The following is a 12,420-nucleotide window of genomic DNA, read 5'->3' as shown; positions in this document are numbered from 1 at the left end:
TGCTAAAAATAATTTATAAATAGAATAATGGGGAATATATGACTATGTCCGCCTTATCATTTTATTGGACGTCGGGCATAGATCGTGACGGAAAATGACGTGCAAACTTTTTTCTTCCCGAAAATGCTTTTTATTCATCTTCTAAACATATTTAATATTACTTTACATTTTTTAGATGTAAATACCATAGCAACAATACCCAAAAAAAAAAGTGGACTAAATTATTAGCCAACAAATTATTTCAAAATATTTAACTTTTGGCTACTATAAATATGAAGACAATAATGATGAATCTAAAGCGCATTAAATCCAAAAACTTGAGAGAGCACTGCACTGAGGTTACTGCTCGGAGATGACGGACATGGCAGAGAGAGAATTGAGAAGTGAGAGTTCTGAAGAAATTGTTGAAATGCAACCACTTCTCCCGCCACCCTCTTTCCACAGATTTATCATCCAATCATCGGAGCAACCTGCACCTATATCATCCTCTACTTTTGTTCATTTCTATAGCCTTTTTGTAATCTCTTTACTTTTCCTTCTCAAGTTTTCTAATGTTCAATATCTCAGCTATATTATATATATCAGCCTTAGTTTAGTTATAAATAATTTGTGAGGTTTCAAACCGGTTATTATAACTTAACAAGAAAATAATTTAGATTTCAGAACTTAATTGCAATTGACATTTGTTCTTGCTTCTATTTTTGCTTCTGCAATTTCTGATTGCTTTTAGAATCAAACTTGATATATGTAGATGGAAGATAAGGTGATGGTTGATATTAAGAACCTGATACAAGATAGCAGAGAGGGTCGCTTGCTACCAACATGTTGTATCTATAGGGTGCCCCTTACAATCCGTCATCTAAATGAAGAGGCTTACACCCCAAAAGTTATTTCAATTGGCCCCTTTCATTATGGTGATCCAAGGCTGCAAGATATGGAAGAGCACAAACAAATTTTGTTCAAAGCATTTATGCAAAGAGCCAAGACAAGCTTGGATGACTTGGTTGGATTTGTAAAACGTTTCAGCGCCAAAAGTTCGTACATCTTACTCTGAGAACATCAAACTTAGTGAGGAGGAGCTTGTGAAAATGATATTAGTGGACGCTGGTTTCATCATTGAGCTCTTCATGAGGTGGAGTAAGTTTCCTAATGAAGTTGATAACGATGCTAGACTGTCACAATCATGGTTATTAGGTACCATCGATCTGGATTTGCTTTTACTTGAGAATCAACTTCCTTTCTTTGTTATTAAAGAGCTATTTGGCAAGGCCTTTCTCTCTGACCGTCGTGGTAACCTCCCTTCATTTCTTTATCTCTCTTACGAGTACTTTGAAAGTTTTAACAGCCAAAAGTTGGAGCCCAATGCTAATGTTAGCATAAAGCATTTCACATTGTTTTACTTGCCGAGAAAAAATCCCAAAAGGAAAGCATTTGATGCCAGAAACCATGTTCTTTTATATAGTGCAAGTGAGCTACAGGAAGCAGGAATAAAGTTGAAGGCAAGCACAAGCAAGTGCTTACTAGACTTGCAATTTTCTGGACATACTCTTGAGATCCCAAAATTTTTGGTGGAAGATTCAACAGAAAAGTTGTTTCGTAATATGATAGCTCTCGAGCAATGTCATTGTCCCCGTGAATCTTACATTACTGACTATGCTATGGTGTTGGATTGCCTGATCAACACCCATAAAGATGTGGATGTCCTTGTTCATAAGAAAATAGTCGCCAACTATGTAGGTGACACCAATGATGTTGCTGCAGTGGTTAATGGTCTCTCGAAAAATGTCGTTCATGAGAATTTCAATTTTGAATACCTTGATACTTGTCTAAGGTTGAATGAATTTTGTGAATATTGGTGGTAAAAGAAGAAGATGGCATTGAGACGCGATTATTGTCGTACGCCATGGCAAATTGTTGTCTCCATTGCTGGAATCAGGCTCCTCATTCTCTCCGTTGTTCAGACCATATTTTCCATCCTCCAAGTAGTGAATAAGTAGATTTCAAAGCATTTATCTTGCTGATATTTGCGTTTTCTATTTTATTGTCCAAGTTTGTTATGAATGCTGTGAAATATTTCAAACTCCCAATTTCAAAAGCATTGTTATATAATGTTCAGCGTTGAAGATAAGATTGTATTATTTTAATTTTCTTCCATGATAACTTGATATTATTATCGTTTGAGAATTGGTATATACTATTACTTGTATATATAGAAAGGAAATAAACTTTATTTATATATAAAGCTTATATATAATAGAAAACCGTTGCACCTAAGATTTTAGAAATTTCATATCTATTATTAACAGGAGAAAATAAATCAAAAACAGGAGTCAATTTGAAGTAAATAAATAAGGTATTGAAAATCAAGGAATTGTTAGAAAAGGTAATTGCATGTGCGTCATTAGTTTTTAATATTATGGGGAAGTAAAAAGTTCCACGTCATTTTCCATGGGCCATGCCCCAACATCTTATAAAATGATAAGCGGACCAAGTCATGTATTCGATTTAATTTATAAGTTATTTTAACATGTTTTATTAAAATTAAAAAAATTTTAAATTTTATTAATTTTATTTTAAAATTTAATAAGTTACTACACTCTAATGAAAATATAAAGAATTATTTTTTATAATTAGTGAAGTACCATATAAATTAACGCAGAGCGCCTGCCCGGGAAATGTCAAAGGGGGATACCATGATAACAAAAAATTTGCCCTTTTCCTTGTGACTATTCCCTTTTCATTCCTCCTCGTCCATAGCAAACGTGTGTAACTTCCAAGTGGGACTTGGAATCCGTTTGCTTGTCCTGGGTCCATTGCCCTCAGCTGTCTCAAATGGATCACTTACATCACGGCCCAGTAGCCCATCTCCTCTAGGTCCATCCTCAGCAAGATTCTTTTTGTTGACAGTGACATTGTCCTAATGTTTTAGAAGTCCAAATATAACATTGAGTTGCTTGATAAACAATTAAAGAAATTCATCAGATGCAGTCTTGGGAGAAATTATATTGGTTCTTTAATTTTAGGAAGAACTATACACAAATCTCATTTAAAACAATTAATTACTTTCATGTTTACTCACAACTGAACTTAGAGAAATGAGACGTGCGTGTAATGGACTACACATCTTAAGTTCAATTGTTAATGAATCTTAAAGTAATTAATTGTCTTAAGTGAAAGTTGTGTGTAATTCTTTTTTAATTTTATGACTGTGTCTCTTTGGTCTGCATTTTGTTTCTAGTAACATTTAAGTCCCATATAGTTAAATTAATAATGGCTATATTTAAAAGAACAAAAATTAAATTATGAATATCAATTCAACAACATAGGATCTCAGTTATAAAATGAAAGTTACATTTGAAATTTAATTTAAAAATTTTATTTGTAATTAAAACTCCTACATTTACAAATATTTAAGTTGATATTTACAATTTATATTTCAAAAGATTTTATTTATTGAAAAATTAAATTTTAGAACTTATAGGTCTTCTGAGACTTAATCAGTTAATTATAATTCTCCCTTGTTTTTTATGACTAAAAATGATTTCTGTTTTGAATAAGACATTATAATTAATTTCTTTTTTATCGAAACAATTAATTTCTTTTTAACTTACCTGAGTCACATTATTCACATCTCGGGACCACTTTTATGAGTTTCAATATTCAACTAGTCTTTCATTTTTATATTTAATTCTTAAAAATATATAATCTCGTAACTAAGAATTAAGTTAACATGCATATTTTGGTCGAAGAAAATGAAGTCAATAAACCTTGCACGTGAAACCTTTTTTGTAAAACGAGTTGATAACCTGTGGGAAAATTAAAGCGACAACTTGAAGTCAATATAATTTCTCTCACTTTTTCAATTCTCAGTTTGTTTGAAATTTAGCAAGGGGAAAATGGGAAGTTACTAAAGCAAGTTTCAAGAAAAGAAATAAAGAGCTGCTGATCTTGATAGGTTGATACACATTAGTTAAATTATAAAAAAAGAATCTATACTGCCGTAGCATTAATATATTCAAAGTAGGGTTAAACGGGCATTTTGGCTCTTCAATTATTCTTTGAGAAGTGTTTGGTATCTTACAGTTATATATGATAAATTTTTTTTTTAATATTTGAAAATGGTGCATTGGGTACTCTATTGTTAAAAAAGTTAACTTTATCAATTAGTTAACTGAAAAATTATAAAAAAAATCTAAAAAATTACAGAAAATAAATCATAAAATTGCAAAAAAATATCATATAAAAAATTAATATCGATTGAGTTTTTAAAATAATGGTTGATCAAAATTTTATTTTAGTCTTTTACATGGGTAAGAAGTAAAATTTGTATCATATTACTTATATGTAATTTAGTAGATTTAATTGATATTAATTTTCTTACATGGTATTTATGTATAATTTTGTGAATTTTTATTTTGTAATTTTTAGGTCATTTTCTACAAACTTTTAAGTTAACTAACTGTTAAATTTAATTTTTTTTTAATGGCAGAATGGCCAATGTATCATTTTTAAATGTCAAAAGTTGCACCACATGAAAGTTTTTGAAACTAAATTTTCCTTAGCAAATATTTGAGAGATAAAAATACCCTTTAACCCTTTAAAGTATTATACAAAAGCAAACTACTGTCAACTGGATTAAGGTCTACTGCCTTTATTTTAGTTCACGTTATGTTTCATTTAATTATTAAATGATCCATACTTAAATCACTACTAAAAAAAATCAAATTAAATTTAGCGAGCTCGCTAATTTTGTTACAAGAAACAGCCTTGCTAAATTTAGCGATGAAATACATGCCTATATTTAAAAGTGACCACCTAATGTTGCATCGTCGGTGCCTCATCACCAGTCACGTGTGAGTCAGCTCTAGCCTCGTCACCCATCACATGTGCAATGACTCATGTCGTGTTATTCTCTACCTCGTACTACATCACCACAAGTAAATTTACAGCTCACATGTCTGCAGAGGTGGTTCCAGTTTGGACCTCCGATGCTCTCAATCTCTCTCTTTGTTTTTTTCAGGAAAAATTTAAAATTTAAATATATGAAACATAGGACAGAATGCTTGTCAAGCAATGATGATTTCTGAATACATTGGTATCTTTTAACGAATGCTGAAATCATAATCCTCGTTGTCACCATTAATCTTCAAACTGTATTTTCTATCATCAAGAGCTAAAGTGTTAGATTAGTCAATGCTATTAATGTTAATCACACTCTAAAATCTACATACACCTTCTTGTCCTTAATATAAAGTGAAAATTTTAATTTTTACTGAAATACAAGGTGAAATTTGAAAGCTTTATCTTTTTATCCTTAATATAAGACAAAATTAAAGTAATTAAAGTTTTTTTATCCTTAGCATAAATAGTACTCTCTCTATCCCAAATTATAAGATACTTTTACTAAAATTTATATACTAATAAACCTCATTAAATATACTTAACAACCTTATCTTTCCAAAATAAAAGCATACACTTTCAAAAATACCAATCATTTAATACATTAAAAAGAGAATGGACAAAAATTAATTATAGAGAGAGAAAAGGTACTATTAGAATTGGTGTATTTAATGAAATCTTAATTTACTCAAAGTGTCTTATATTTTAGAACGGAAAAACTCTTTTAAAAGTGCCCTATAATTTGGAATGGAAGGAGTATAACTTATAAATAGGAGAATGAATTACTATTTATAATTAAGATAATGGAGCTTCTAATCCTTTAAAAAGTTTGATTGAAACAGTAAAATGACAAAGAGTAAGATTACAATTTAGGATACAGGGTATATCGTGTATTTAAAATTTTAAAGGAATAGTAAAATTATTTTGCTTCGATTTGGATGAAATCAAGATCCATGTATTCAACTAATATATTTAATCCAAATTTAAATCACAACTCACCTAAACATAATAATAGTTTATATTACCTTTCCTCTAATTAAATATTCCGTATATAATTGTAAAAGGATACATATGATCTAGTTCATTGTTATATTAAGAAATAATGTAAATGGACATCTTGAAATTATTTATTGAATACAGCTTATGTGGAGCACTAATCATACTTTTCAAAATAAAATGCATAAATTTTTATAATTACATCAAAATGAGGGATCTCAGTCAATTTTCCACCCAACATGTCTGAAAGTCTTTAAGGGTCGGTAGGAGGATTAGTGTTAGCTAAGGTATCTGAGACCAAAAATAATTTTTCAGTGAATAACATCCCAATAATAAATAATTAAATATGTATAAAAGGAAAGCATTGAAATAATTATGTTTCCTAGAGATTAACAATTTTCACAAACAAATATTTAATAAACTTTAATATAAAAAGGCTCTGTGTAACTTTAAATAAAATCTTGAATCATTAAATTATCATGTTTGACATTATTATTATTTAATTTCAAAAAAAATAACCGTATTAAATAATTATAAATATGTCACTAATCAAATCCAATAAAACATAGGTCCATCAAATAATTAAAACTTATAATTATAGAAACTTATCATAATAATTAATAAATATAGACACACAATTTAGGAGGGTAAGTAACTAAACATGGCTTATACCACAAACAAATGTGAACACATAGTCGATGAAGGTAATACTAACTAAACGTGGCTTGGAGCCACAAAATCAAACACAAGTATTAGACTCATGAATAATAAATTTGAGAGCAAGGCTCATGAAGTTCAAACTAGCTAGTCAATGACTAAGGCACTAAGGGCTAACGGAGTTGTCGCTAGCAATTAGTGTGCTGTATAAAGTTCCTTTCAAACCCAATTTCAAACATGAGAGAAAATAATTATTATTAAATAAAATTTTCACTTTTATAGCTGAACTCGGATGAATCGTCTTTTGTATCAACCCAATATTAGCTAAAATGAAATTTCATAATTAAAGTCCAAACTTATGTTTATTGATTAACTAACAACTCAAAATTGATAAAGATAATTTTACAAAATAAAGAAATTTAATCCAATAATCACATCATTGTTACTAAAATGATTTGCATAAAAATATAATATTTTAGTAAAAAAAATTTTTATTGAAAAATCAATTGAGACGCTATCCATTTACCTGAAATTTTTTAAATTTAAATTTTTCTTCTCAACTTTAATCAAATTTTTTCTCTTCCAAACACCCTAAAAATCATATTAAAATTTTATTCAACTTTCAACTCATACGATAATTCCTTTTCAACATCATTCTCACCAATAATCTAACTATAATGAATTTGAAACTTTAAAACCAAGCTTCTTATTAAAAAAAATTCCTCATTAACATTTTGTCAAGGCACTAAACAAATATCATTTTCAATTCACACATAAAAACTCTAGCATTTAAATATTTCATCAACAAATTATCCATTTTCAAGAATTTAAATAATTACATATTATTAATTTCATAGTCAAATCTCTTTTACAACCTCCAAGTTGAATTCATAGATTATTGACATTTAAGCTAACTATACTTTTCCACAAGAATCAATAAAATTTTAAGATATTGAAAATCAACTTCAATTTCTTCTATCAAACACCTTATAGACACTATTCTCCAAGTATCCTATCTAAACTCTTATCTTTCAACTTCAATCCAACACATTCTTCAACATCATCCTTTAACTCAAAAATTATGGCCATACATAGATTACTATCCAGTTTTAAGATGAATTCCCAGCTCAATATTTGAATTTCCACTTCCCTAAAACAGTACGGGTAGTAGCAAAACACACTAAAATTCTGTAACTTCAACCATTAAAATGCCCACACATGAATTTAACAAGATGAAGGGTGCCAAACTTCATACATGAATCAGCAATGATGAAGAAGAGGAAGAGAAAGAAGTTGAAATAAACAGAGGAAGGAGAAACCCACACACGAATAGCATCGCCTGCAGTGACGTACGGACAGACGAAGGAGCCAGACTGAAGTTCCGATCACCCACGCCTCCAGCAACGGCAATAGAAGAGTAGGAGCTCAACACATCACAGTAGACACGATCTGGAGCAGGGGAGAACGGAGGGATCTTGGCAGACGCACAGCAGCGGCGAACGAACTCCAGTACCTATCAATGCCGAACGGATGAAACAGTGGTGTTCACTCACGCCAACGATGGTGATGGTTGAAAGGGAAGAGAAGGCGGCGAAGTATAGAGGAGGAAAAAGAAAACAAAAGCCACGAGTTAACGATCAGCGGCGGATGGAGCTGTGGCGGACCTTTACGCTGGCTAACGCTATGAACGGAGAGGAAGAGGCAATTTCGTAATTTCAAAAAGTGAAAAAAAAAAAAACATAAAACTCCCAGATTCGAACTTGGAACCTATTAGGATTATACTTGCATCGCCACCACTATACTATTTGTCAGATTATCATTAAACCATATAATTGTATATTTAATCTCATTTAAAATTCTTTAGAATGTCAAATCTCTCCCAAAAAATATTCTATAATAAATTGGCATGAAGAGAGTATTAAAAGAAAAGATAATTAAAACCTTAATTTCTTAAAATTTTTTTATACTTTTTCAATTATATTCTCATTAAATATCATGTAAAAGTACCTTAATAATGCTAATTGAAATTTCAATACATTATTTTTTTAAAAAATATTATGTAAAAGTGATTCGTAAAATTCACAGGATTATGTGATTTTTGGATAAGAGAACGTGTCACTTGATGAAGACTTCCATCCACGCTGAATCTACAGAAAATGCCTTCTTTCAGTCAAGTGGGATCAAGTTCTAATTGAAAGGCGACGAAAATTCGGCAGAAAAAAAATCTTTAAACTTATGCAGCTGCCACAGACAAATGCGTAGATTAAACGAAGCCCGAGGATTGCGATTTTTAGTATATGGTTACACATGGTACAGTAGAAAGACTGAATAAAGCTAATAAGGGAATATAAATTTGAAGGACAGAACACTAAAATACACAAGCTTCAAATCTAGTTATACTTCTATACTACTTGAAGGATATAGAAAATATGGTTTGAATAAAGGTAAGAACGAGAAGTATGATTCCAGCAATAGAAGCCACTGTTCGCCAAGGTGTGTTGCAGTAATCTCTTCTCAAAGTTGCCAATCTATTGTGCCAAGGATCTTGATAGAATTCATTCAACCTTCTCCAAGTGTCAAGGAATTCAATACTGAAATCGCGGTTAATTATATTTTTTCCAAGACCATTAAATAATGTAGCAACCTCATCGGCATCACATAGCCAGTTGTTGATAATCTTATTATGAGTGAGAACCTCCACATCTTTATTTGTATTGACTAGGCAATCCAATGCAAAAGCATAGTCCATAAAGTAAGAGTCATAAGGATAATAACACTGTTCTAAAGCTATCATGTTACGAAACAAAGTTTCAGTGTGATCTCCTACAAGAATTTGAGGAATATGATCTAGAATAGGTTTTGAAAATTTTAAGTTTAGTAAGCACTTGCTCATACTTTCCTTAAGCTTTACTCCTACCTCTTGTAACTCGTTTGCGCTGTGTGAAAGAAAATCAAATTTATCCCTTTTGAATTGATGCCTTTGTAGTTTTCTTTCCGATAAGTAAAAAAATCTAAGAAGATCTGTGAAATGCTTTATCGGGACAGTGGGATTAGGCTTTTAGTTTTGAATGTTTTGATAGTCAAAGAAGGAATATGTAAGATCAAGAAATGAGGGGATTTCACCTCTAAGGTGAAGTCGAAATGCTTTATCACATAGCTCTTCAAGAAAAAAGAAGGGAAGTTGATTCTCAAGTAAAAGCAAATCAATAAATAGATCATCCAGCAACCGTGATTGTGATAGCTTAGCATCTTTATGTATCTCATCACCACGTTCATAGATCATCCGAAAGAGCTCAATGATGAAAGCAACATCCACTAATATCAATTTTGCAAGATCCTTCTTGCTATATGTGATGATCTCCGAATAAGAAGCACGAACCTTGGGCTCTAACTGCTTTGCAATGTTGACTAAAGTGTCCAAATCTGTTTTGGTTCTCTCTAAAAATATTTTGAACACTATTTCTTTGTGCTTCTCCATGTCTTTCAACCTCCCATCACCATGATGGAAGGGACCAAGGGAAACAACCTGTGGAGTGTAAGCTTCCACTTTTAGAAGACGAATCATTGGAGGCACCCTGTAGATACAACGCAAAGGCGAGGAGAGACCATCTTCCCTATTCTTTGTCATTATTGCTTTCATGTCTATCATGATCTCCTCATCTTCCATCTATTAGCAAAACAAAGAAGGTGATTGATCATAAACCTCCATCGGGAAATACATAAATTGTGTTTCTCGTAAATTGTGATCTCGCAAATCTTTTCATAACCAAAACAGGCTTTATATATATAGTTGAGGTACTGAATTTCACTAAAAATTGAAAGCAATAGGAAAGTATAGAACTTAAGAAAAGCCTTAACGATTAGACAAGAGGACGTGATGCTTACTTGTTCCAAGGGACCATCTTCACTAATGTCTGTCATTGCTCTTGTGTTTCTCATGATCTCCTCCTCATCCATCTATCACAAAACAAACAAGGTGATGATCATAATGCTTAGGAAATATATAAATTGTGTTTCTCTTGCAAATATTTTCATAACCAAAACAGGCTAATATATGTAGTTGGGGTACTGAATTTCACTAGAAATTGTAAGCAATTGGAAAGTATAGAATTTAAGAAAAGCCTTAACGATAGTAAACAAGAGGACGTGATGCTTACTCGTTCCAAGGGATTGGGGTTTGACGATGATGAGAAGCTGGTACTGTTACTTCAAATTAATGTATTCATTATGCTTTAGATGATCCTCCGCGTCGGCTATATATAATAGCCAACTGAGGAAGCCAGATGTAAGTTATAATTATAATATTAAATATATTGAACACGAATTTTCCAGTAAAATTAGTTGGTTTTTGCTGCAAGTTGTCAAATTAATTAGCTGGGTGTCACGTTCATCCTACAATTCACAATGAGAAACATAACAAGTGATAGAGTAACCAAATTGATATCAAATATATTATTCATTAAGAAATAAAGGAAGAATATACAGAAAGAAAAACTTTGGGTCAGGGTCTCTAATGTGTGAGTCTTTTTTTAATGCCTTTTGTAATGTTCAAACTTTTCAATTTTATTTTTATTTTTTCTTTGGATTATTGGCTTTTATATACAATAAAGAGATTTCAATATCTTGAAATTTTGGAACGAAGATGTTTTGTATTTTCTTAATTATTTTCTTAAAGGAAAATATCAATATTTTTGAAAAAATCCTTAGACTAATTAAAACAATAGGCAATTACGTGTGTAACCAAATAAGAGGAATTAATAGCAGGGATGTAAATCCTCTCCGTATTCTCTCTCAAGTTCCACAAGTTCCATGTCACTCAGGTGGATGTCCTTTGAGTAAGAATAACAAACTTGTTGGCGACATAACTAACCAAATCACTCAAGCAATGATTGTGGCCAATTGAAATAAAATTTGGGGAATAAGCGTTTACATGTTGATCACGGATCATACTGGCACCTTATAGCTAGATACAGCATCTAGGTAACAAGAAACCCCTTTGGTTTCATTGAATCATTGCTTCCATGTCCCTGATCACATGATCTGCCAACTATATTTTGATTTAGAAGAGCAATCAGCAATTTTACATGAGCAAAAGAGGAGGAAAGAGGAACATAAGCTTGGGAAGATATCTAAACTGAGAAGAAACTAGAGAGCAACTACACATATGATCATTCGATAGCACTGATTTCTTGTAATCTCTCTCACAAATCTTTTGGAAAGTAAAAAGGAATTGAAATGCTAAAGAATCTATAATACCATACATAAAGGCGTCAAACAGTAGCAATCTTACTTGTTCTGGAGGTTGTTGATGAATTTCCTCCTGCTCTTCAGTAATATCCGACATGGTCCTTTTATATTTTTTTCCACCAAGGAGTTGGCAAATAAAAACAAAGAAGAATGAATTCCATCAAACTAGGGAATCTCTGTTAACATAGAAAAAAAATCTAAAAATTATATAAAAAAGACAAAAAAAAATTCTAATTTCTATATCCTTTTTTATTCTTTCAGTTATTTTCTGTAATTATTTAAATTATTTTTTATAATTTTATAGTCAACTAACAATCAAAATTAACAGAGAGATTGTCATGATTTTAAATGTTTAAAAATAAAATGAACCAAAAATAAGTTTAAAAATTTCAAATAATATTGGGCTTATAATTTAAGGATTAAATTATCATTTTAATAGGAAAAAAAATTAGACATGATACGTCTACATATTGGTAGAGTAGCCAGAGAAGCCAACCTTGAAGATGCTCACAACTGGCCATGACTAGGTCGGTATTCCTAATAATAACTATAAATAATATAGCTTTTTTTTTATAATATTTTCTATTAAGGTCAGTATTCTATAGAATTTACAAATTATAC

At 31.1% G+C, this 12,420-nt stretch overlaps 2 protein-coding genes across 2 annotated transcripts; both read left to right on the top strand.

Annotated features, from left to right (window-relative positions):
* Window positions 1-324: 324 nt before the first annotated feature.
* On the top strand, window positions 325-1,385 carry LOC129315528 (UPF0481 protein At3g47200-like). The gene is made up of 2 exons (XM_054959290.1): window positions 325-517; window positions 752-1,385. Exons 1-2 carry the CDS (start codon window positions 353-355, stop codon window positions 1,052-1,054), a joined length of 468 nt encoding a protein of 155 aa, XP_054815265.1. The 5' UTR covers window positions 325-352; the 3' UTR covers window positions 1,055-1,385.
* Window positions 1,386-1,391: 6 nt separating this feature from the next.
* On the top strand, window positions 1,392-2,136 carry LOC129315529 (UPF0481 protein At3g47200-like; the record flags this gene model as incomplete). Its single annotated transcript, XM_054959291.1, is given in 1 exon segment — window positions 1,392-2,136. A coding segment is annotated over 1 exon segment (471 nt), but the record flags the coding sequence as incomplete, so codon positions are not given.
* Between the last annotated feature and the right edge of the window lie 10,284 nt (window positions 2,137-12,420).

The sequence above is a fragment of the Prosopis cineraria genome, unplaced genomic scaffold (assembly GCF_029017545.1).
Source record: "Prosopis cineraria cultivar Desert tree isolate PC_DT_omini unplaced genomic scaffold, ASM2901754v1 PC7, whole genome shotgun sequence".
Lineage (NCBI taxonomy): Eukaryota > Viridiplantae > Streptophyta > Magnoliopsida > Fabales > Fabaceae > Prosopis > Prosopis cineraria.
The sequence above is the reverse complement of the archived record's forward strand: the minus strand, read 5'-3'. Positions and strand labels throughout refer to the sequence as shown.

Bases quoted from the DNA above. Each gene is read 5' to 3' on its own strand.
- LOC129315528 (XM_054959290.1), top strand. From the start codon at position 353: ATGACGGACATGGCAGAGAGAGAATTGAGAAGTGAGAGTTCTGAAGAA. The intron at 518-751 runs GTAATCTCTTTA...TGATATATGTAG, and splicing joins TTCATTTCTATAGCCTTTTT to ATGGAAGATAAGGTGATGGT.